Source organism: Erpetoichthys calabaricus, chromosome 10 (genome assembly GCF_900747795.2).
Source record: "Erpetoichthys calabaricus chromosome 10, fErpCal1.3, whole genome shotgun sequence".
NCBI lineage: Eukaryota > Metazoa > Chordata > Cladistia > Polypteriformes > Polypteridae > Erpetoichthys > Erpetoichthys calabaricus.
This window is the reverse complement of record NC_041403.2, coordinates 66,852,954-66,877,541: the sequence shown is the minus strand read 5'-3', so window position 1 is coordinate 66,877,541 and position 24,588 is coordinate 66,852,954. Positions and strand designations below refer to the sequence as shown.

Below are 24,588 nucleotides of genomic sequence, written 5' to 3'. Positions count from 1 at the left end.
CCCCCGCTAAGCTTGATACGGGGCTCACTGACGGGCGTCCAACATTCAGTCATGAGTCTAGGAAAAAGGGCATTCCTCCTGCCGATCATTAAGGGCCAGGGGCAGGAGTCCGAAACGGCAGACCAAACTTTAAAATGTCGACCCTTATATGTTAAAGGAAGAATCAATGTCTGATAGTCTTTAACATCTCCATGTACACAATGTATGTTTACAGTTTCAGTGTTACACAGGTACCTGCTGTCAAGACAGTCCCGTCTGACAATACAAAGGTCACTTCCTGAGTCCAATAATGCAGAGATCTCGCTGCCCTCTAACTTCACAGAGACCATTAAGCAATCCTTTTTATCTGAAGAATAAGGAACCCAGGAGCAAAAAACCTTGACGAGACAAATTTCCATCGATTGAGCAGGGGAAAGACAACATTCCCTCGCCAAGTGGCCAGGTTGATCACACCGGAAGCATCTTTGTTCAGCTCCACTGCCGAAATACCCACGGTGACATCCACAGCCTCCTGCTTCCCCAGATATGGGTGCTACTTTAACAGCCAGATCCCCTGGTGGTCTTCCTGAGGAAACCCGATTTTCAGGGTTAACAGCACATAGATGCTCTAACCTCCACTCAAAGCAACAAGCATTCCCTGGGCGATCTCTCAGAGGCTGTGGAACAGCGTAAGGAGCAGCAAATCCACCACTTTTTCTCCAAGCGGTTTGAGAACCCTCCAAAGGTCTGGCTATGAATGTCAGCGATTCAACATCATGATGAAGGAATTCATCTCGGAGAACTGCAGGTATCCCTGCCAGCAGTATATTCTTGACAACCTTTTCCACAACTCGCTCCACCTCGTTTCCCTCAAGCCAGCAGTGAACTTTATGAATCAAATCTTGAATTTGCGTACGAATGGGTCCGTCCATGTTCAGTTTCCAATCATGAAGTGCAAAACCTTTAGACAAAAAGCTCTTAGTTTTTCGTAAAACAACCTGTTGCTTTAAGAAATCATAATCGCTGAGTTTATCGCGAGGCATCCCCAGACAAAAAAGGTGTGACGATGACAGCCCAGTTTCGTTTGTCCCATCCCAGCAAAGTTGACACATGTTCAAAAGCCAAAGGAAACATTTCTGGGTCATCGGAAGGCCACCATCTTCATCATCACATCCTTGGAATTAGCAGGTAGAGCAGGAACCGGATCATCCTCCGGGTCGGGAGGAAGCGGGCCATTTTGAGCGATCTGAAACAACTCCTCTGCGTTCATCTGTGCAACCATTCCTGGTACCACTTGTCACGCTTGGGTCACAGATTTGCACAGAAACACAGGAGGTTGTAGAGACAGGAACTTTATTCAAACACTGCAAACAAACATGTCTCTTTTTCAAAAGTTTAAATGTGCTCATTGACAAGACGGAAATGACAGTTCCGTCTCACAATTAAAAGAATGCAAACATATCTTCCTCTTCAAAGGAGTGCGCAACAGGAGCAGGGAAGGTCAGAGAGAGAGAAAAGCAAACAATCAAAAATCGACAGGTGCTGTTCAGACTCTTAAGTATGCGAAGTACCGCACAGATCGCGCAGTAGATCGGCCGCAAGTAAGCCCAGCAAGCAAGGGAGCAATGTGAAGGTAGTCTTTCAGCATTTTTTAACTTGTAGGGGTGCGATCAGCCCCCCAGCTCACTCTTACATGTTGGGTGGGCACCTGGGGACTGATAAGACTAGAGAACATTTATCAAAACGATTTTATTGGCTGAATATGGGGAAAGATGTGGAGCGATTTTGTACTTCTTGTCCTGATTGTCTAATCGTCTCTGCTTATAAACCTCCTTGGGCTCCCCTTTCTCCTATGCCTATTTTGGAAGTCCCTTTCCAACGGGTGGGATTAGTAGGCCCTCTACTTAAAACTAAAAATGGGCATCAATATATGCTTGTGTTGGTTGACTATGCAACGCGATATCTGGAAGTGGCTGCTTTGAAAAAAGCCAATTCCTCCACTGTAGCCAAAGCTTTGTGTGAGATTTTTACTCGTATTGGCATCCCTAGAGAAATTTTAACTGATCAGGGCACACCTTTTACTTCTCGTGTGATGAAACAATTATGTGACAGCTTTACTATTAAGAAATTGAGTACCACTGTTTACCATCCACAGACGAATGGTTTGACTGAACGATTGAACAAAACTTTAAAACAGATGATCAGGCGAGTTGCTCGTGGTGATCCGACATCTTGGGACGTCTTGTCTTGCCTTTTATTATGTTTGTGGTGTGAGAATCGCTGCAGGCATCCACTGGCTTGAGTCCATTCGAGCTGTTGTTTGGCAGGCGTCCATGAGGCGTATTGGATGTTGTACGAGAGGAATGGACAGTGATTCAGGACAAAAGCTCACAGGCCAAGCTTTGCAGATCGGGTAGTTTCGTTGCAAGAAAGAATTTCTAAACTTTCTTCTATTGCTGTGGAGCATCAGCGACGGGAACAGGAAACACAGAAACGTCTTTATGATAGAGCTCCATGAATTTAAACCTGGTGATTGTGTTCTGGTACTGATTCCAACGGATCCGCACAAATTCCTAGTGACATGGCAGGGCCCTGCCATTATTGAGGAACGTATGGGGCCTGTGAATTACAAGGTTAGAATACCGGGCCAGCACAAACCATTCCAGATTTTACATGTTAATCTCTTGAAGGAATGGCATGACCCGTGAGGGGGATACACTTCTTTGGCTGTTGTCTCTAAGATCGATGTTGCCATTGGTGACGATTCGACTGACTTGCAAAAGACAGAGTTGTTATCTTTGATTGAACCAAATACTGATGTTTTTTCAGACATGCCAAGCATGACTAATCTTGCAGAACATAAAACCACTACTGTACCTGGTGTTACGGTGCAGATGCACCCATATCGGATTCCGGAAACACGACAGAATATTGTGCGCGAGGAACTCAAAAAGATGCTGGCATTGGGTGTGATTCGCGAAAGTAAAAGTGACTGGTGCAGTCCGGTCGTATTTGTCCCAAAGCAAAATGGCTTGGTTCACTTCTGTATCGTATTTCAGGCACTTGAATAAAGTCTATAAATCTGATGCTTATCCAAAGCCCTTTGTTGATGAGCTGTTGGAAAAACTGGGTCAGGCATCCTATATCTCCACACTGGATCTCACGAAAGGTTACTGGCAGGTGCCTCTTGAGGCTGACAGTTGCAAAAAAACGGCATTTGCGACTCCTGACAGACTTTATGAATTCACTAGACTCCCATTTGGTCTTCATGGCACACCTCTAACTTTCCAGCATAGGATGGACCAGATCTTGCGTCCTCATTCCGAGTATTCAGGGGCGTATCTCGATGATGTCGTGATTTTCAGTAATGATTGGCAAACACATTTAGAACATCTCCAGGCTGTCCTTGAAAGCTTAAGACAGGCTGGTGTGACAGCTAACCCTAAGAAGTGTAAATTGGATATGTCTGAGACTCATTATCTGGGCTACTCAATGGGCAGGGGTTTACTCCGACCTCAATTCAGAAAAGTGGAAGAGATGCTTGCTTATCCACGTCCAGAAATGCAGAAACAAGTATGTGCCTTTCTGGGGCTTGCAGGTTATTACAGAAGATTCATCCCTGATTTTGCAAATAGGGCTGCTCCTCTTTCAGATCTTACTAGAGGCAGGAAAAACCACCCTGTTGTATGGACAGACATTTGTGAACGTGCCTTTGGTGATTTGAAAACTGCTTTGTCTTCTTATCCAGTTCTGCGGAATCCTGACTTCTCCAAGGATTTTGTTCTACAGATGGATGCAAGTGCATTTGGTTTAGGCGCTGTCCTGTCCCTGGTTTTTGATGAGGAAGAGCACCCTATCACATTTTTGAGTAGAAAATTGATTCCTAGGGAACGCAGTTATTCGACTATTGAGAAAGAATGCTTGGCGATTAAATGGGCTGTGGAAGTGCTTTGTTATTATTTATGGGGTCGAAATTTCACATTAGTGACAGATCACGCTCCACTTCAGTGGTTATACCATCAGAAGGAAACAAACTCTCGTCCCATGAGATGGTTTTTGGGTTTGCAACCTTACAGTTTTACAGTGAGGCATCGACCCGACTCTGAACATATTAATGCTGTCACGCTTGTTTGATCCTGGTTTGGAATGTCGCTTGATTCACGAAAATGTGAATAAAGCTGAGGGAGGAGGTGTGAGCTGGGGGGCTGATCGCACCACTACAGGTTAAAAAACACTGAAAGACTACCTTCACATTGCTCTCCTTGCTTGCGATCCGCACGGTACTTCACATACTTAAAAGTCCAAACAGCACCTGTCAATTTTTGATTGTTTGCTTTTCTCTCTCTCTGACCTTCCCTGCTCCTGTCGCACACTTCTTTGAAGAGGAAGATATGTTTGCATTCTTTTAATTGTGAGAAGGAACTGTCATCTACATCTTGTCAAGGAGCACATTTAAACTTTTGAAAAAGAGACATGTCTGTTTGCTGTGTTTGAATAAAGATCCTGTCTCTACAAACTCCTCTGTTTCTGGGCAAATCTGTGACCCAAGTGTTACAAGTTATATCCTTGAATAAAAGTGCACTTGTTTTATTATACGTGTACCTTTTGTGAAAGTGTCTATTTGATATTTGGACTTCAGTTTTGACACATTACACACTTCATGCCAAAATTTTGTCATTAGTACTATAACATGAAAAAAGTTTCTGTTTTAGGTATGTGTTCGACATTTCCTGTCATCCTACATTTACATAGATTGTTGCAGACACGGAACACGTGTGTTCCAAATAATGATATATTATTTACCCTATACATCTCCAGGCACCTCACAGCCAGATAAAAAAGGTTTGAGCTGGGAAAACTTTTTGCCAGTGACTGACATGAATTAATTAATTAATGGATCACATTTTTGAACAAACGTGGAAATTAAGTAGAAGTGTACATTTAAAGTTGAAACCAGAAAACACATCTTTAACCAAAAAGTCATGCAAATCTGGAACAATTTCAGAGTTGTGTAGTTGAGGCGCAAACCTTAGCAAATTTTAAAGAGTACCAGGATGAAATTTTGGGTTTTAATGAATTATTAACTAACCAGGTGAGACTGATAAAATTAATGCTCTTCTCTTGTTTGTCAAACATATGCTGTTATGTGGGTACAGTAAAAGCACCCAGTGATTGATTGATCAATCTAGTGCTTGATTTTTCTTTCCATCTCTCTATCCAGTGACTTCCCCAGGACTTAAGGCCATCTACATGGAGCTAATACTGTGCCACCACTGTGGCTCCTTCCCACACAAATCCATGCATAAAGTATTGTATTTCTAAAAAGTGAAAATATGTTTGGTCATGTAAGCAATAAATACTATAGAATTATTTGAAGAATGACTGTCATCAGCTGATCTTAAAATAAACTAAAATAGAGTTCCTCCTTATTTATCTTATAACACTTTGAATGAACAGGCTGAGGGATACTTCTTATAACAGAATTTAAGACAAAAACAAACTTCAGAAATAAGAATAACATGTTTATTTTATTTCTGACATAAGTCACATCACGTTTAGTATATTATTGTACCCTAAAGTAAACTTAATTTTAGTTCATTTGGAATAAAAAAAATATTATTTGGATATTTTCTGTTTTTGTCATATTGATTACCAGTCCTCACTCGTTATATTGCTTTGTTGTCATGGTAATGCAGAAAACAAGTTTAGCTTAATCATTAATGAATAAATAGTGTTTAGTTTATAAATATAAAAAGTCATATACAGGAATTAATATAGTTATACAGGATTATATACACCCTTTTGTGAAATAACATTGTCAAACCACTTAATTCAGTTCAGTATTACTTGAGTCCAGAGGCCATTCTAGCAGCATTAGACACAAGGCAGGACACAGTCTTGAAGAGGATACCAGTTCATTGCAGGGCTCACACACAGACACACACACACACTAAGGAAGTGGGAGAAAAACCCACTCAGACACAGGGAGAATGTGCAGAATCTGCACAAGAACAACAACCAAGCATAGGATTTGTACCCGGGATACTGGATCTGTGAGACAGCAATGCTACCTGCCGTGCCACTATGCCTGTCACAGTCTTTTGTGCTGGTATGAATATTTTCAAAATATGACCTAATAAAAATACATAGATGTCATAGCTGTGATTGGAGTGATGTAGCAACACATGGGTTAGCGCCACTGTCTGGGTGTGAAATCCAAGCAGTCACCTTTCTCTGTGCAGTTTTTCTCTACATATATATTTCTGTGTTAGATTAGTTAGTGAATTAGATCAGGCTTCAAATGAGTAAGTGTGGGTTTGTGCTTGAGTGTCACCCCAATAGGCAAGCATTCTTCCCAAAGTTGGGTCCTTCCTTATGTCCAGTCATACTAGAATAGACTGCTACCTTCTATGATCCTGAAATGAATTAAGTAGGTCTGAAAATGAATATATGAGGGAGTGTTCATGTTTGATTTAATATGCCCAGCAATAGTCTGGAACCCCTGCTGGAGTTGGTTTCTATCTTATTCTCAATGATTTTGAGATTATCGCTTCCCCAAACATGACTTGAATTAACTTGTTTGGCAATTCAAAACAGCAAGAAAAGACTAAAAGCTGACATATTTGTTCCATTTTATCTGTTGAAACAAAATATAGATTTAATCAGCCCCTGCCAAATTAAGTATAAATTCTCAAATTCCACTGTCAATGTGGATAAACTCTGAAAAATACCACTTTTCATCATTATCAGTACTCATTGGTCTTAATTTAATTTTGTGGTTATTCACACTGAGCTTTCTTTTTTCTACAGCTCTTACTTTATAAATTTATTGTCCCTATTGTTTAGGAACTTGGGTTGAGTTAAATCCACTAGAGCAGGTGACTGAACATTGGCCATTTGAATTGACCTTTGAGGACCAAATGATGAAACTCCAGCTGTTGACTTTGATAGGCCAGGCTATGAGTGAGATGTGGGGCTATGATGTGCTTCACTATAATGGTTACTAAAGGGACCTGAATTTATATGAATCCTTTTTTCCTAGAATGTTGAATTAAACTGTTGCATTGCTATGTTACACAAGCTACTATGTACACACGCCAATGAATCATCCGTTATCCATTAAAATTGGCCAGAAAGCCTTGCTTGGCTACTTCTTCACTAAATAATTAACTGGATACAATAAATTAAACAAATTTACAGTTTATATATTAGGTTCCAAATTCTGGTAAAAGTGGGGTTCTTCTAGTAACCAGCATGGGTCCTAAATTGAACCCTCAACTGCTCGTTACCCTTAAACAAATCTTGAGTGGTGTTACTTATGTAGTGGTGACTATGTAAATTTCGTTAATTTCTTCAATTAGTCCAAAAAGTATTTCCTCACCGTCTTTTGTAAGAATGTACATTACACAGACATGCAATAAGAAATACTGACAAGACTTGGGATGGAACACTCATTTAAAGATTTTTACACACTTTACTAAGTCGACAAAGCACATGAATGAAAATAGAACACTTTCCCCAGTTTCCCTTTTTAATTCAATTTTTTACTGTACTTCACATGTGCTGAATCCTTTATGGATATAGTTAGGCTTTATACACCAAGTTCTGACAAACTGGCAACCTCTAAGACTCCAAACAACAACAACAAAAAAACAGAAAAATTGGATGACAACCATTTACTCAAGCAGCACTTCAGTCTCGCTTTAGCAACCACACTTCATTGCGCCGGTTGATCAGTTTAAAAGGGCTGTCATATCCAGCGGTGTAGTAAAACTCCTCGTGGAAGGGTCTCCCATCTCTCTTCAGGCTTTCTGCTAACAGTCGGGCACTCTCAGCATTTCTCTGTGTTGAAGTGAAACCTCCAAATGACCTTAAAAAGACATCCAAATTTCAAAAGACTTCTCTCGTTTCATTTATCAGTTTTGCTCCAGATGCTGCAGATGTATTTGACAGTATTCATTATACTATATACCAACTGATAAAAACACAACTTTACAAAAATATTGTTCATTATACCATTTCATGGAAAACTTAATTCAGATACCTATAGCATGCAAATATCTTCCTGACTATCTTGTAATTAATTTGCCATTTGTGATAAATATATTCAGAGGCCTGCGATAGAGTCTCCTGGGATACAGTGTTTTGATATCTAATGAAGCAATCTCTGGAATAGCTGGTAGGACCAGTAGAAATGCTATACAATGAGAACTGTGTTTCAAGACACAGAAATGTAGTACTAGGGTGTTGTGCCGTGTTAGCCATTATGAATGTAGTGAGAAATTAAGCAAAATGACACCTTTTATTGGCTAACTAAAAAGGTTACAATATGTATACTGTGAAAGCAGGTTGTCATCCAGGTTCAGCATTTGCCCACTGCTTCATTGCCTTTGTGCTGGATGTGCTTAGTGAGGGTATCAGTGTAGGTAAATTCTGGGAATTTTTATATAATGATGACCTTGTGATCATGGCAAAGTCTGAGGAAGAATTGCAGAGAATGGCAATTCAGTGTCAAGGGGTCTTGGAAAAGGGAACATCAAAAATAAATGCTAGGAAATTGCACATCATGGTTAGTAGTAGAGGAGAAGGGAGGAGCGAATGTTAATACAAGACAGCATGAGCTTAGCTCTGAAGGGGGCAGATAAGTTTTTCATACCTGGAGTCACATATAACCCAAGAGGGGGCTGTGTAGTTGAAATCAGATGAGAGAATAAAAGCAACATAAATGCTTTGTGATAAAAGGGTCCCAAGTAAAATAATAGTAAAGATCATTGTAACAGCAATAAGACCCATGTTGATGTACAGTGCACTTGACATAAGTAATAAGGAGAAAAGATGAGGAGAACTTGAAAGAACTGAAATGAGAACGCTGAATTGGGCTTTGGGTGTCAAGCTGAAGGGTAGACTGAGGAATCATATAGTTAAAGGAGGGGCTGGAGTGGTAAAGATCAGTGACAAACTTAGAGAAGCTGGTATGAGCACATTGTATGGACATATGAGAAGGAGATGATTGAGAATGCGTGGAGAAGGCCTGCGACAGGTAGAAGGTTGACATTAATGCAGAGACTCAGACTTAGGAGATTGTGAAATGTGGGGTTGAAGGAAGAGAATGTACGGGATTGGCAAATATGGAAAAGGGTCATCAAGGCAGCTGACAGGTAGCAAAAGAATAACAAAGGAAGAAGTAAAGATATTATATTCATCAGCTGTAAAGTTTCCTTTAAGTAGAAATATCACTGCTGCATGAGCTACAGTAGCTGACTTAGATGGCAAGGGATTTCAGGGGTATTAAAGGCATTAAAGTGGCACAATATGGGAAAGATTCAGCTGTAGGTGAGGAAAACTCACAATTGAAGTTGAAGAAGAGAGGATGGTAAACTTGTTTCATAAAGAGATTACCTCTAGTGGAGCAAGAAGGAGTTCATGAGGGATGTAGGGAAACTAGTAGAAGATGGCGGCAGGGAAAGCTAGTAGGGTAATAGCAGAACAAAGAAGAAGAAGCAAGCAAAAAATAAATATGAGTACATGTCATTGCAAATTAATGAGAACTTTGGTTTGCAATGGCTTGGACATCTTGGGCAAGTAAAGGTGATGAGGTCAGGTGTTTGTGAGTTCCAGAGACAAAAAATGAAATAAAGATTTGTAGCATTATTTGGAGATGGGGGAGTGGAAAGGCCAGTCATCATAAAAGAAAGAGAAGCCCCAGTGAGACATAGTAGGTCTAATTTGTTTTTTTTTTAAATTTACATTCTCCCTTGTCTTTAAATTTAGGTAAACTTTATTCCTTCAATATTTTGTGGCTCTTGATAATTTGTGTTCTAAGCTGAAACAAAAGAACCAACAAATTAATGCTGTATTTTTCAGGGGCTACAGATACATTAACTATATAGCAGCCATAACAGCTTTAATAAAGTGTAATAAAAAAGTTATTGGCCATTCTGTTCTACAGTGCAAATGCAATGCAATTAGCCTTTTTTGTTTGACATCTTTTCATAAACTGTATTCTTTAAAACTATTTGTTCATTTTAGAAAAAAAGTACTAAAAACAATGCATACCTTATAGCACATTTTCAATTTTCCTGAGGGAAAATTAGATTTTGCCACATATACTAAATAGATGTGTGGCATTAAATGAATGTACTATGCTCAAAGAAGACACCACTGAAAGATAATTACCGAACAAATATTGTCATCGCTCTCTTCTCCTCAATGAAGATGCCACTTTGAGTAGGAGCAGGGGGGTTGCTCTGATAAGAAGAGGGCAAGAAAAAGGACACAGTGTAGTTGGAGCTTCCATGGGTCACCAGGTTAATGACTGGAGAGATCATTTCAATTTTCACCCCTAGAAGTTTAAAAAAAAGTCTTTATTACTTGATGATATTTGCCACAATCGTTTAATAGAGAAAACAGAAATGCTCAAATATTTAGATCTTCATTTTTTTTTTAAAAGTTGATTTTTACAGACCAGGAAAATGCAAAATTAAAAAAAAAAGAGAGAGCGAGAGAGAAAGCATGCTTTTAAGGCTATGCAGCTTGATAACACGAAAGTTTATGATTATCATTGTAGGAGAGCTCACAAGAAGTAGCACCAAAGTAATCAGATATAGAAGTGTACTGGTGATATGTGGACATGTTATTTAGCTGGAATCTGTATAAATTATATATATAGTATATTAAACTGTTTAGTGTTACATTAAGGATTTCATGAAAGTAGAAAGTTTCATAAAGGCCATATTGTCAAAGACATGTTTCTAAACCCTCTTATCTCTCACTCTTGTGCAGACAATCTTTCCAAAACATCACCCCATGATCACAGGTGTGTTGTGATTAAAATCACATACTGTACATGTGACTGAACAGCAAGAGAGACAGAAAGACACAAATACAGAGACATTTCTACATTTTCAGAGAAAATAACTGAGAGAAGTCAGAGGACAAACAGGAGTCATTAGCAATGGCAGAGACGTTACAAAAATCTGAGGACAAGGCAGGCTCATAATCAAGGTCAAAAACAAAAGTAAGCCTTCAGAAAAAAATGCTTGGAAAGTTAGCTTTTCCTCTTTAAAAAAATAGTATTGGCTATATTTATAACAGTAAAGTGCAGATATTTTCTTAACCTGCAGCTCACACTTAAATAGAATTTCCACCATAATATCACAGGCACATGTAGCCATATCCAAAGTTCAGCCATACTCTCTAGTTATAGGGCACCATCAAGACAACCAAAAGCAAAATGACATCCCCTGATGATGTCATCAACATTTGCAAAACTAAAAAACTTACAAATAAAAATAAAAGAAGAGAACTTCTGAAATGTACTTCTAATTCCCAACAAGGTTCAAGTGCTGAGGCTTAGATGGTTGCAGGCTCCCTCTCAACATTTTACTGTCAAAGTCAGTGTGGTTTTATAAACCACCAGTGCCATGGTGTCATTCTGTGCCTGTGGCCATTGTAGCAAAACCTAACATTACATATGGATAGAAAACAGATATTTCACTTTATTATATATCATCCAGTTTCTGTTCAATTTAAAAATAGTTATGTCGAGTGCAAGGCAAAATGTTTGAATTGACCTTTATTTGTTTGAAAACTACATTTTTTGATTTTTAAAAAAATAAGTCAGAAATCCAACACATGTAAAACAGGTAAAACATTAAAATATATAACCATGTATACAACACAGAAGGTAAAATTAAAAGACAAACTGAAAACGTACACAGGGTAGATCAACACCACATCCACTACCACCAAAGAGAGTACTCAGCCAAGAGCAGCACAACTCAGAACAATAATGAAATTTGAAACAGTTACCCACTGACTGCCAGTCGGACTCAAAAGAGATTTTGTTCAAATGGCAATGTGGTAAAATAGTAAATTCCAAGCTTGTTGTTTTCATTGACCAGCATTTGTTTTTACAGTTTTAACAACCTCCCACTGACTGAAATATGCTGGAGAGTTTGAGGGTCACAGCTTAAAATGCCTGATTGAGTTAACAAAAATGGATTGCAGAAGAAAAATCTCTTAAAGTCGTTTCAGTGCCTTGCATATGTGTGGCACATTCCTGGAAACAGCATCCCTGGATGTTGTAGGCTAGTGTAGCTGACTTTCTTTCCCCAATGAAAGTAAACTCCATACATTTAAAAAGAGATACAGCGACAGTGTGGAGTTTAATTTTGTATGAAAATGTGATAATGTCATATAAATATGCACTTTGTTCCAGATGAGTTGTGATCCACTGTGTGTGAAGGCAGACCAACCTCCCCTTTTGAGTTGTTAATTGCTTTTTTCAAATATCAATTAAAAATACTTAAATAACTCAATAAAAATATGTAATCCATACTAAATGTATACATACATTCTCAAAAATTGTAAATCTGATGCAGGATCAGGTGCCTGTGCCTACACAAGTAACATCTGGTGCAATGCAAAAACCAGCGCTGTATGAGTGCTAGTCCATCACAGAGTATTGAGAATGTAAGACAAAAACTATCTGTTCTTTTTGGACCCATTATTTAATTGTATTTTAATTTCTGTAGAACTATCTGAGCCAATATTTACCCTTGTCATTCTTGCCCTGGATATAGCTGTACAACTTCTTAAATCCTTTTTTCACTGCTTCCTTTTCCACCTCTCCTTCAATCACCGCGCTTGCCCACTTTGCTGCTTCATAACGACGTTCTTCATAGTCCTTTGCTGGCTGGAAGTAAAACAAAGCATCCATTTAAGGTTTTTAAAATGAAAAGATACTCCTATCTTTGTAAAAATGTGCATTAATCTAGTACTGCATCTCTCAGATGAAAACATGTCATGTGAAAATGATAAATATTATAAGTGAAAACGGTGACAGTTCAGCAAGAATAATGGAATATCTTTATATGATTTATGATAAAAGATATACATGAACTAAAAAAAAACAGCATGTTAAGGTGCAATTTAATTGTCAGATGTTCATTTCTCCATAGGTGTTTGCTTATTTCCCTTGTGTGCCCTCCTCTAAGTAAAATTTTTAAAAATTATTTTAATCATCTTTTATTCTGCCTTTTTGGTTAATAGAATTCCTGTTCCTCTATAATGGAGAGTGTGTTTGGAAAAGTGGATGTTATGAATTGGAAAGGTTTTTTTTTCATTGAATTCATTTTGGTGTAGTCACTTGTGTCCTGTAACTAAGCCAATCATTTTTTTTTTTATTCATTTTGGAAATGAATGAAAGCCGCTTACATGATGCATAACAATCAGTTTACTGCTCACACACATATCTTAGTAATATGTTGTGATTCATGTAAGGGGAACTGAAACTTTTGAGAAGAAGAGAATGAGCACAATACAGACTACCAAACAGTACAACAGAGGCTTTTACATGATTGTTGCTGTGGCTTTTCTTCTTCTGATTTATTGTGGGAAGTGATTTAATCTGATGAACGTTATTTAAAATGAAAAACACCATGGACAGTGGAGTAAGTGTAGACGGATTCCGAATATCATTGTCAATAAAGCCAAGGCTACAAATGACAATTGCTGTCAATGTGCAGACTGTTGATGTAACAATTCAATGTTTTTACTTACCTTCATTTTATTGGTTTTCTTGTGCTGGTGAAAATGACCCTTTTGCAATTATTCCATGGAGTGAGCTCAGAGTGCATGCATGCTCTTCTAGACACAGCTCATATTGAATGATAAAGATTTAAAAGTCGACGTTCCTTACCTCAGACTCAGGTGTGGTAAATTTTGGAATATCTGGTCCTGTTGATTGAAATGCTTGTTTGAAGGATTTTATCATTGCTGCTTGGCAAAGAGAAACAAATACATCATTCCTTATCAGACAGAAAGATATTATTGTAAATAATTGTATTTATTCTTAAGCAAGTTTGTAATTTTTTCTCCCAGATTTAGTTCTTTCATGGTTTTTGGCTTGAGGCCATGATAAATCATAGGCTTTTTCTTCTCCCACCCTGACAAAAACACAATGAATAAGACATTTATGATCAAATGAAAGGCCTTACTGTCTGTGGCAGGCGCTCATTAATGCCTCTAACATCCAATCATTTCACCCTCTCTGAAAATACAATCAGTGAGGGTGGCATTGTGTACTTACTGGAATCCCTCCATTAGTAGATACAACTCTTGGTACTGCTAAAGATCTCACAATAATATGCCCAGCCATTTTTTTTATTGTGTCTGAGATTTGGTATCAAATTCTTATTTAAGGAAGGTGCTGATAAGTGTGAAACTATCCCTAAAGTCCACATCAATCAATGAGGTCTGACGATCATTTATATAACGTCTATTAGCAGCAGTCAGACTTTGCAAATATTGCATCTCATAGATAGATAAATAGATATGAACTTATTTTTCCGTGTTTATAGGTATATTGTCTCCTCATGTCAACTTATACACAAAGGTAAGCTAATATGTACTGTTACAATAAAAAATGTATTTTTCAAGCCAATATTGATTTTGTTATTTATGCTTGCTGGTGTCCCATTCAGACTTTGCGTCTGCCTTGCTGGTTTCTTCAGAGAGAGACCACTGCAGCTCACCACCTTGAGTTAAACAGATGGGCTTAAAAAAGAAATTGGTGAGTGGAGGCAAAATCCACAGCTTATTCTGGCTGAGTTGAAGTATTCTAGTAAAAGTACTATTTGTATCGGAAGTACTTCATATGTGCACTAGAAGTTGTGTAATTTATAGAATTAACAAACAGAACACTCTTTTAGTTGCATTGATCTTTGTATTAACTAAAGTCAAATGGACACAATCAGTACCAAATATTCAGAACATTTAAAGTTCAACATGATGAAAGACAAGCTTTAAAATATCCATCTCTCCGTCCATATATCCATCCATCCTTGCAAACCCACATATCCAGGGCAGGGTCTGGGGGCAGCAGGATCCTATCCCATCAATCATAGAGCCCATGGCAAAAACAATACCTGGACAGACCACCGATAGCATTAAAAGAAAGTACATTTATTGACCAATATTATGAACGAAAAGATCCTTTCAGACTGAATGCTTTTACATTAAATCGAGGGTATTAATGTTTATATTATTATCAGATTGTAGACAAAATTTTAGTAAGAATACATCTTTAGTAAGAAATAAAATGTCACTTGTAAATATAAATACTAATTTGTGTAATGCATAAATGAGAGAAATTAGTTATTAAGTACATAACATCCAGTGCAGATAAGTCTTAACCAGCAATAGACAGCTAGTTATACCTTTTCAGTCATCAAATTGCAATTCAATAAAAAAACGTGTACAGTGTCATTCCATAAGCACTAGACATTGTTTAATCAGATAGACAATGAAAAAATGAACAATTGTTGTAATTATATTTATTACATGAAATTATTTGCAAAATATCCATAGTCACGTGTTTAGAAATTCATCCTAAATGTAAATAACTTAACATGAACTTCTGAAACATGTTTAATCCATTCAGGGTTTGAGAGGGGCCAGAGCCTATCCTGGCACCATGGAACTCAAGATAGATAGCAGCCCTGGACAGAGCTCACTTGCACACTCTGTTTTTAATATCACACAGGGTCAAGTTGAAACTGTCAGTTAATCCAAACTGTGCATCTTTCAGGAGGTGAAGACATTTTGGTACAGTACACAGAAGAAAGCCCACAGAGGAAAGAACAGAATGTGCCACCTTCACATAAGCAAAAACCAACCACCAGATTTGAACGTAGGACTCAGGATCTATGAGGCAGTAGTGCTGACATCTGCACTACCCTTCATTTGAATAAAATGTTTATAAAAATGTTATTTACCCAGTAAAAATATTCTATAAAATATGTTTGAAATATTTAAGAGGAGATATTATAGCCTCCAACGCTATAGAAATCTTAAAACCAAATTGCAGCATTCTCCTAAGTTTCTACATGTAACTAATATTAGAAATGAACATTTTCTATGGCTTAGCTCCAAGTCATAATTACCTTTACTGCAGTGTCTCTCTCCAGCTCACCACAATACTTTCGAAAGTGTGTATTTCAAGAGGCGTCAACAGTGATGCTTTATTTAAATTGAATTAAATAATGAATTAATTGTAAATTGTTCTGACACTGCCTCTCAATTGGTTGCACCCCCTCACATGTAGGATTCCCCATGCATGGTCATTTCTCCTAAGCCACTCTAGAAGAGGCTTCTCATTACATAACTCCGTTTACTAAGAGGGGAACATTGTAATATAGCCCGCCTGGACGTTTTGTGCAAAGCCTTTATTGTTGTCACAGTGGCAAGCCTCTGTTGACCCTGCCTAAACAAAGCTGTGGTTTCAGATAAAGAAATTGCTGTTTTCTCAAAGTATAAATAATGCAAGAATTCTGTCAGCCTACTAACATCAGTTGTAAACAAATTTAGGCTATTGTTAAGGATCATGAAAATTAAGTTTGTCTTCTTCTTTCTGACATGCTAAATACAATGTCAAATAACATTATTAAATGCTTATTATAAACTAAAATACATTTTAAACATACAGAATATATTTTGATTGAAGAACTAGTAGAACTAATATCTCAACCTGATTTGGCACTTTGTCACTTTCAGAAGGGACATGTTTTCAAGAAAATTGTGTGTCAAGAAAATTTTCTAACTTGTAAATTTCATTAAAATCAGGTAATAACAATGGATTGCCTGAAAACTGCTTCCTAGAAAAATAAAACAAGCAAAGCCTGAAACAATAATATTCAATGTATTACAATAATATAAGTTGCAGAAAGATTAAAATGGCTGTATATACTATACTGTGTATACAGAATATGTTGTATAATCATTTCATTTTTTGCTTAGTCTAACAGAGTAAGGAAATGGTAAATAACTGGTAAATAAAAGTCTTAAGACATACATGCATAACAAGTATATTTGTCTGATAAGGTTCCTTGGTGACAAGAGCAAACTCTTCATAAGAAGTAATACGTGTATCTTACTGAATTGAGTATTTATTTCAAAAAGCTGCTGAGAGATTGCACAGTTAATATTAATGACTAACATTTTCCATGAAGGATTTTATTTTTTTCATATATCATGTAATCATAGAAGAGTGTTATGTCAGTACAGCAGACAACATTAGTTCAAAGCAGTTCAGGCCAAGGGTGAATCCAAGGGTGTCTTCGTTGTCAATTTCATTTGTATTCTCTTTGAACCCAGACTCTATCGAACATACAGATTGAAATTGCCAGGTCAGTTGATGAAGTGGCACAAATGATTGGTGGATCCGTTGAGCGCAGTACACTCTGTTAAGAAAAAGGAGCCCCAGGAAGTATGAAAAATGACATTTTGAAACAGGAGACACCCGAGTAACAAATACCTCCAAAATGGACTGGAAAAATTAACTGATACACAATAGGACTACTCATTACAATTGAGTAAAATGCCTAAGTTTGATTATACAGAAGATTACACGTTGTGGCACAGAGTCATTTAAGTGCCAAATGGTGTTCTGTAGTTCATCCATCAAAGCCTTGTGCCACTGATCATACATGGAAGTTGTGTTCCTTGTCAACCCATAATGCCCCTTCATGCATCATCCTGAAGAAAAGGGACATCACTGGCCAGTTCAGGGTGCTAACATTATTTCTGGCAGATGGCTGCTATGTGTGTTCAGGCATATTACTATTCACCAAGCAGGCCTTCTGACAGGGAGTGATAAGATGTCGTCATTGTGTTATTGTGTTCACAAAAGCAGCAAAGGTGAATGTTATCACGGGCTGTCATGTTTGAAAATATTGTCCCTAATTGAACCTTTGTACTTCCTGTCTCCAGCAGTGAATCTTGTTGTCACCAGCCATGAGCAGTGAGCTTCCTCACTGCAGGCGATCCACAGTCAGTCCACTGGAGGTGATCCATTCTCGGACAACAGTATTCACATCTAATAGCAGTTTGATGTGATGGACACTGTAAATGGAGTGCCAGCTCAGTTGTTCATTGGTTCACTATATAAGGGGCTACACAGTACACCATGGCTTTTCGAAACACATATGTAGCCACTATGATTGATGATTTGTAGTCCCATTTACTGGTTCCCTCATATTGTTCTTTCTCTCCACCTTATAGTTGCCTTCTGATGGTCACAAGGGCATTTCCTGAACAATCACTGCCAATACCATCCAGCAGCCCTTTAAAACTCATTCATTTTTTTCGTACAAACGACAGTACATATACTGTGAGGTCACCTTGATTCAATGTATGTAGGGCATTTGACAGTAAAACAAGCGTGAAAATGCAACTTTTTTTGACATTGTGCTTTTATGCAGGCCTGTAGTTATTAAGCATACAACTGCAGGGTGCTAAACTTTACTCTTCATAAGGAAAACTAAAATGGGACATTTATAGTAGTTATCTATTACTTTGGGTTGGAGAGATTGCAGTATTTATGTGCTCATTATAATAAATGGTATATCTATTTTGTTTCCATTTCCTATAATATAAGATCAGAACAAAAGCTATTATTAGCAGAGGGACAGAAGAAAGGAGAACACTGTATCCAGGGTTGCACTGTGTCCAGGGAAAGGCCACTGAGTTAATCAGGGTGCCATTCAGATCCCCAGGCAAATCACACTGGTACTCCAAAGGCCACCCAATTACTGTGGCTGCTGTGTTTTGAAAATAATTAGAAGCAACCTGTATCTCACAATCACAAAGGAAAGGATTTCTGCCTAGATTCACTTCCATTAGGACTGGGGTCTCCATCAGGTATGACATGAGTACAGAGATCTTATTCCTGTTGGCGTGCAACACTTGTACTGATGACAAAGACGACAACTCAGCCAAAGAAAACAGACTGTTCCCAGATAGATGGATCTCTTGTAGCCATTTCATTTTTTCAATACCAGTGATGGTAGAAATGTCATTAAAGCTTAAATCAAGGACTAAAAGTGTCTCTGGTAGGTATGCAAAAACATCACTGCAAATAGCATTTCTGCTTAAATTCAATCTTAGAAGACTTTGTGTCCAATTTATTGCAAAACGTGATTCTAAGTAAATGTTATTACTACTAGCTGAGAAATTGACCAGGTTTTTCATATGAGACGTGGCATTACCAAGAAAAGCTAAATGCTCAAAATTGTTACTATTTATTGTTAAGGAACGTAATTGTGGGAAAGGTTTATGGCACTTTGGAAAAAGTAATTTCTCACTCAGCTTATTGACTGAGAAGTCAAATATTTCCAGTTTAGTCAGGGAGTCGGAAATTAGACAAGGAAAGAAATAAAACTGGCAGTTTATAACAATTAAATGGGTAATGTGTGAGGCAAACTTTGGTATTGTTGGTTGTGGGAAAAAAAAGAGAAAATAAGGATTATCTAAGTTTTTAAAAAATATTCGTCTCAATCTGAGGTTTTTGAAAGGCTGAATGCATGGTGTGAAGTTCCCTGTGGTGTAAAGAGTATCAGCTTTAACCTCTTCAATATCTGAGCTTAGGATTACTCTTAAAAAGCGTGCAAACTGAAACACGTTTGTTGAAATATTTTGAAATGCAATTGATGTAATCTTTGAATGAATTAAAAATGAGTCCACAGAAGTATTCTTTCCACTTTTGGTCAAATTCACATTTATTATTTGAAGAGCTTTAGTGGCATTGCTAATGTCACCCAGCAGTGACTTCAGGATATCTAAATGCGCCCACATGTTTAATTCCAAAATCAGTGTATCGAGGCTTTTGAGCATTTTTAAAGAGCCCTCATATTCACTAATGTCTCCTGTGATGAGATGAAACTGTTTAAGAGGGATTCCTTCGAGTTCACTAAATGTATTGGCCTTTAATGTTGAAATCTGTGGGGAGCCAATTTTTAGAAAAGTAAGGTTTTGTAGATTTCTGAATTCATCTTGCAATGTGATCTCACTGTACTCGTTGTTAGACAGGTCCAGGTGTTTTAATGCCAGGAGATTCATAAAGGGAAGACTTGATATGGCATTTAGACAATTATGTGAAATGTCCAAGAGTTCCAGGTGAGGGTTGTTTTCAAAAGCATCAGTAGCTATGAAGGTGATTTCATTAAAGGCTAAAAAAAGCTGTTTTAGTCCCATGACTCTTGAGAAATTCTGCCAGAGTATTCTCCTAATGCTGTTATGGGACAAATCCAGAACTGTAGTATCTGATGGAAATAGACATGAAACAGTGGGGTAGTTTGTCTTAGTGCAGTTAATAATATGCCCCCCTGTCGGTGAAATGCAGCTAGCAGACAGAAGAAGATAAAACCTCCAAACCAATCCATTGTACTGCGTTAATCTGAAGCAGCACAGCATTGTTCAGTTAAGTGCAGCACCTCTCTGTCACAGAAAAGACAAACACAAAGTAAGTCCTTAGAATCCACTGCACAAATGTGTTTTTATGTAGAACTGGTGAAGAGCTGATATTGACAAAACAGAAGAGACAGGATGTTGTACCATCAAAGAGATACTTACAACAAGATGCATTTTCATTATCTCTTAGAAAGAGAGAAACCCATTATTACACACACATTTACATTAATTCAACATTCAATGACTGTTTTTATTAAATCCAGGAGGTGAACATAATCAAGTAAACAGTAGTCTGGAGGACTGTTTTGAAACAAATGTTATAGGACAAGATTTCAAAAGTGATCATCACAAGTGAAGAGCTCTAAACCAAACAGAATGTAAAAACTAGTTAAACTTTTCTTATTTACAAGAACCTATCAAAGCCATTATCAATTAGACAGATGTTCACAGAACAAGAGATTCTTCAAATGCTTCTTAAATACAGTGATGGAGTCAGCAGTTCAGGTGGAGGTGGGCAACTCATTCCACCAGCTAGGAGCTACACATGAAAAGAGACTGGACTGAGGTTTGATGACACGCAGAGGTGGTATCATCTGATGCCATTCATTGGCAGATCTGAGTGGCTGAATAGGAGCACAGGACATCACGCCTGCCTCCATATAGTGTACTGTACAAATGAGCTAACCAACTGACTGCTCTGTAGGCAGGCATTAAGGATTTGAACTTAATGTTTGTTTGTACAGGAAGCCAATGGAGTGACCTGAAAAGAGGATTGACACGTGCCTGTCTCAGCTATTTGAACACACTTGCCACTTCAATGCCATTCAGGTAGTATGTGCAGAAACCAGAACTGAAATCTTGTATATGGTTTCTTCTGTGGTGTGCTTTAATAAAAAACAATGAATAGAGGACATTGGTGGTGAGTGCGCTCACTTCACATTTCCAGTGTTTGTGGTTTTGGAACAGTCTGGGTGACATGTTTTCACATGCTTTCGGTGTTTGCTTGGGTTTTTATATTGAACTCATCTTTCTTCCCACTTCCCAAAACATTTCAAGTTAGGTTCACTGTTGACTTTAAATTGAACACTGTGTGAATTGAATAGAACACTCTCTACAAGGTTCATTTCCACCTTATTGTCTGATACTTTCAGAAACAGTTGCAGGTCGTACTGATAATGAATTAGAATAATAGGTTCAGAATGTGGCTATCTTAAAAACATTGTCAATGTGATTGGTTTACTTTCATTAACAGATATTTTGAGTGTAAAGGGAATCCAGAAGTTCATATTGAAAAAAACATGAAAACATGACATGAACAAGCGATCAGTATGGATTTTGAGCCGAAGTCACAGCAGATGTGAGACAGCAACGCTACCATTGTAACCCCCCACTGGACTCTTATTAAGTGTCCTGAAAGCGAGACATGAATGCTCTACACAAGCTGTTTTGTACAGTTCTGTTGTGGTAACATATTAAAATTGATCGATGAGTTAATTTACTCAATCGTTAATTAATGTTAAATCAAAAAAAAAAACAAATGAGATGCACAGAGAACAGTCAATATATGTCATTTTATCATAGCACCTGGAATTGGAATGAGGCCTGGTGTTCTTTCACTGGAAGCAAAACATTTTACAAAATTACATTACTTGTCTATTGGCTACATCACATTTTAAGAGACACATGTTTCTATGCCTACCAACATACAGCAGGTGCTAATTCTACATTTGCTGCTTTTTTGTAATGGTTTATTTTTTCTTTTTAGTTAAACTTATTTGCCCATTTTAGTACGTTACTCCATTTTGAAAGAGTAACGCACAAAAAGAATCTAATAAAGTGTTGTACAAAGATAATGCGTTGTGTGGCGGATAGCTGGGGATCCTGCCCAGCCGGGACACCTGGAAGGACCGGGTGAGGGACAATACCTCCCTGGGCCACAAGAGGGCAACCACCCTAGTCAGGCCACGGGATTACAGCTTGGAAGCTCAACCCTGTTGGGGCCTGTGGCCACCGCCAGGGGGTGCCTGCAGGATTGTGGAGCCCTCGATTCCAAGTGTGGCGGAAGTGCTGCCGGAAGAAATTCCAGGCACACCCAGAGTGCTTGCAGGTGCTCATGCAGAAGTGCCACCGAGAAGATCATCATGAAGCACCTGAAGCACATCTGGGGTGTTATAAAAGGGGTCACCTCTCTCTATTAGTCGAGCTGGAGTCGGGAGGAAGAAGACAGAGCTTGTGAGAGGAGGAGTGAGGGTGACGGAAAAGAAGAAAGAAGGGACTGAGTATTTGTCTGTGTCGAGCATTGTGAGGTGTTGTACATTGAAGAAAAGTATTTAATGTGTGTGTTTTGGACATTTGGTGTCTGTCTGTCTGTTTGGGGGCTTCTACAATTGTTACTAACAAGAACTTAACAAGTCCCCTTTGAAAATTATAATTTGAGTGTTCTTAAGATCAAAAGAATGTTTTGCAAAAAGGTGCAGACTGAGTAAAAGAGACAGCTCAGCTGACATCACCAGGAAGCTCTTCACTAGCAGTGTCTCTGCAAATATTGAGAACTTAGATTAAGGATCAATGTGCTTTATTAGTAGTTTTAGTGCTATTAGCTATTAAAAAGTTATGCTTAATGCTGCTTAAAAGGCCACCATTTACTGTAGCATAAGGGCTGCCAGCCTGCCCTGTCTTTTTACTTGCTTTGTTTTGAATTTCTGTGAGTCAAGGACATTGTGTTCTCTGAAGGAACTGAACAAAGCAAAATTTTGTTTTGGGCACGCAGGTGCTTAGGCTTCCGACCAACAGAAGACTAAACAAGATTCCACAAGCATTAAAGACCTTTAATCTTAAGAACACTGAGCAAGCTCTCATGCTAGCATATAAACATACAAAACATTTAAAATGACATTTAAATTTACTAAGGCTCATCAATACCTTAGGTGATCAAGTTAAGCAAAATGCATTATGTTAGCTAGTTTGAGCTACAGTATACAGGTATAGGAGTTTGAGTTGATTATTGAATGCTGGGGGCTTCTCTCTTTTAAGCAGATTCCTGTGAGCTCAGGGCAGTCTGCTTCCTATCCCCAGCAGCTCAGTCCCTGACTGGCAAGTGAGACAGTGTGCAGCTGAGTGCCACTGCCTAACGGGGCAGCAGCTTGTGCTCACAGCCTTTCACATTAACATGCATATATATATTTTAGATAGCATTTAAGTCTTTATGTCAATGCTTCTTCATGAATCGTTATAATAATAAAACAAATTACAACAGAATGTATTAAACTAATTAGCTTTAAGCTATGTAAGAATTAATTGCTAAAGGCTTGTATTTTTCCTTTCATCCAAGCAGTAGGAAGCGACATGCTTGTCTACTCAAGGCCATCCCTTATCAATGAGATTGTGCGCTGCCACTTACTGGCATGGCTGTCTATGATTTTAGCCTTATAAGGAAGCTAATGCAACAAGTAATCATTAATTGAGCAGTTCAGTTTTTACATGTGAGTCCTACTGATTCCATCTTAATGGTGAGAACTGATTAACCAAAAGGCCATCAATCTTTACCAGCCCAGGACTTGGAACATGAGAATCCAGGGAGGGGAAATTGGGTTATGCTCACCTCTAGGTGGCAAATATGTCCTTCGAACTAATGTGGTTGTTATGAGAATGAGTGAACTAGGATGTAAAAAATTTTATGAGAAAGTATATGGGGCAAGGCAATTGTTGTGAGAAAGTCCACAGGACCAGGTGATTGTTATGAGAAAAGGTATTGAGTGAAGTCATTATCATGAGAAACTCTCTAAAGCTGATGATTGGAAATGGTGTGAAGCGGGGCTATTTTAAGATAAGAATTGTAATAAAAACGAGGCTGTCCCGAAGCAAAAGGCTCACTTCATTGAACTGAGACAGGCTTTATGTGTTCTGCAATGGTTTCCTATTTTCTGACTGCCTATGTGAGGATTCTAGCTGTTTTTTTTTTAAGCAGTTTTCTCCACAACACAAACAAGATCTTAGGAGTTCTCCTATGCTCATGGTGTAAAAGGACCTGATTTAGAGGGCCTTTGCAATACAGACAAAATAGCTGGGTACCAGCAGTTATCACAGTGCAAATGTACAAAATAGGATAGAACATGGTGTGTGCAACCCACTCTACAACAAAACACTTGGTGCAGCTGGCATAATTTTCAACTGATGGTGAGTGGAATGTAGTGGTCTTTGGGGCTGTGCAAAAAAGACAGGAGCTGAGTGATTGAGAAAGCTCATGTAACATCACCAGGAAGCCCTCTGTTTGCAGTGTTAAGAGGCTGTTCCTGCATGCAGGAGCATAAGATTTCCCTTATTCCTCACAGTGCAGAGGAAGCTGCTTCTGAAGGATTT

General features: G+C 38.2%; 1 protein-coding gene across 1 annotated transcript; it reads right to left on the bottom strand.

Moving 5' to 3' along the window:
- Positions 1 to 5,488: 5,488 nt before the first annotated feature.
- On the bottom strand, positions 5,489 to 16,041 carry LOC114659103 (heme-binding protein 2-like). The gene is made up of 5 exons (XM_028811347.2): positions 15,927 to 16,041; positions 13,682 to 13,758; positions 12,538 to 12,676; positions 10,156 to 10,321; positions 5,489 to 7,849 (listed from the first exon to the last, which is right to left on the bottom strand). The coding sequence occupies exons 2-5, from the start codon at positions 13,754 to 13,756 to the stop codon at positions 7,672 to 7,674; spliced, it is 558 nt and encodes a 185-aa protein (XP_028667180.1). The 5' UTR covers positions 13,757 to 13,758; positions 15,927 to 16,041; the 3' UTR covers positions 5,489 to 7,671.
- Positions 16,042 to 24,588: the final 8,547 nt, after the last annotated feature.

What these genes read in the sequence shown, in the direction of transcription:
- LOC114659103 (XM_028811347.2), bottom strand. Translation starts at nt 13,756, where the DNA reads ATGATAAAATCCTTCAAACAAGCATTTCAATCAACAGGACCAGATATT. An exon ending in TTACCACACCTGAGTCTGAG is followed by an intron (nt 12,677 to 13,681) that starts GTAAGGAACGTC and finishes TTTTACTTCCAG; the next exon opens with CCAGCAAAGGACTATGAAGA. An exon ending in CCAGGGCAAGAATGACAAGG is followed by an intron (nt 10,322 to 12,537) that starts GTAAATATTGGC and finishes TTAAACTTCTAG; the next exon opens with GGGTGAAAATTGAAATGATC.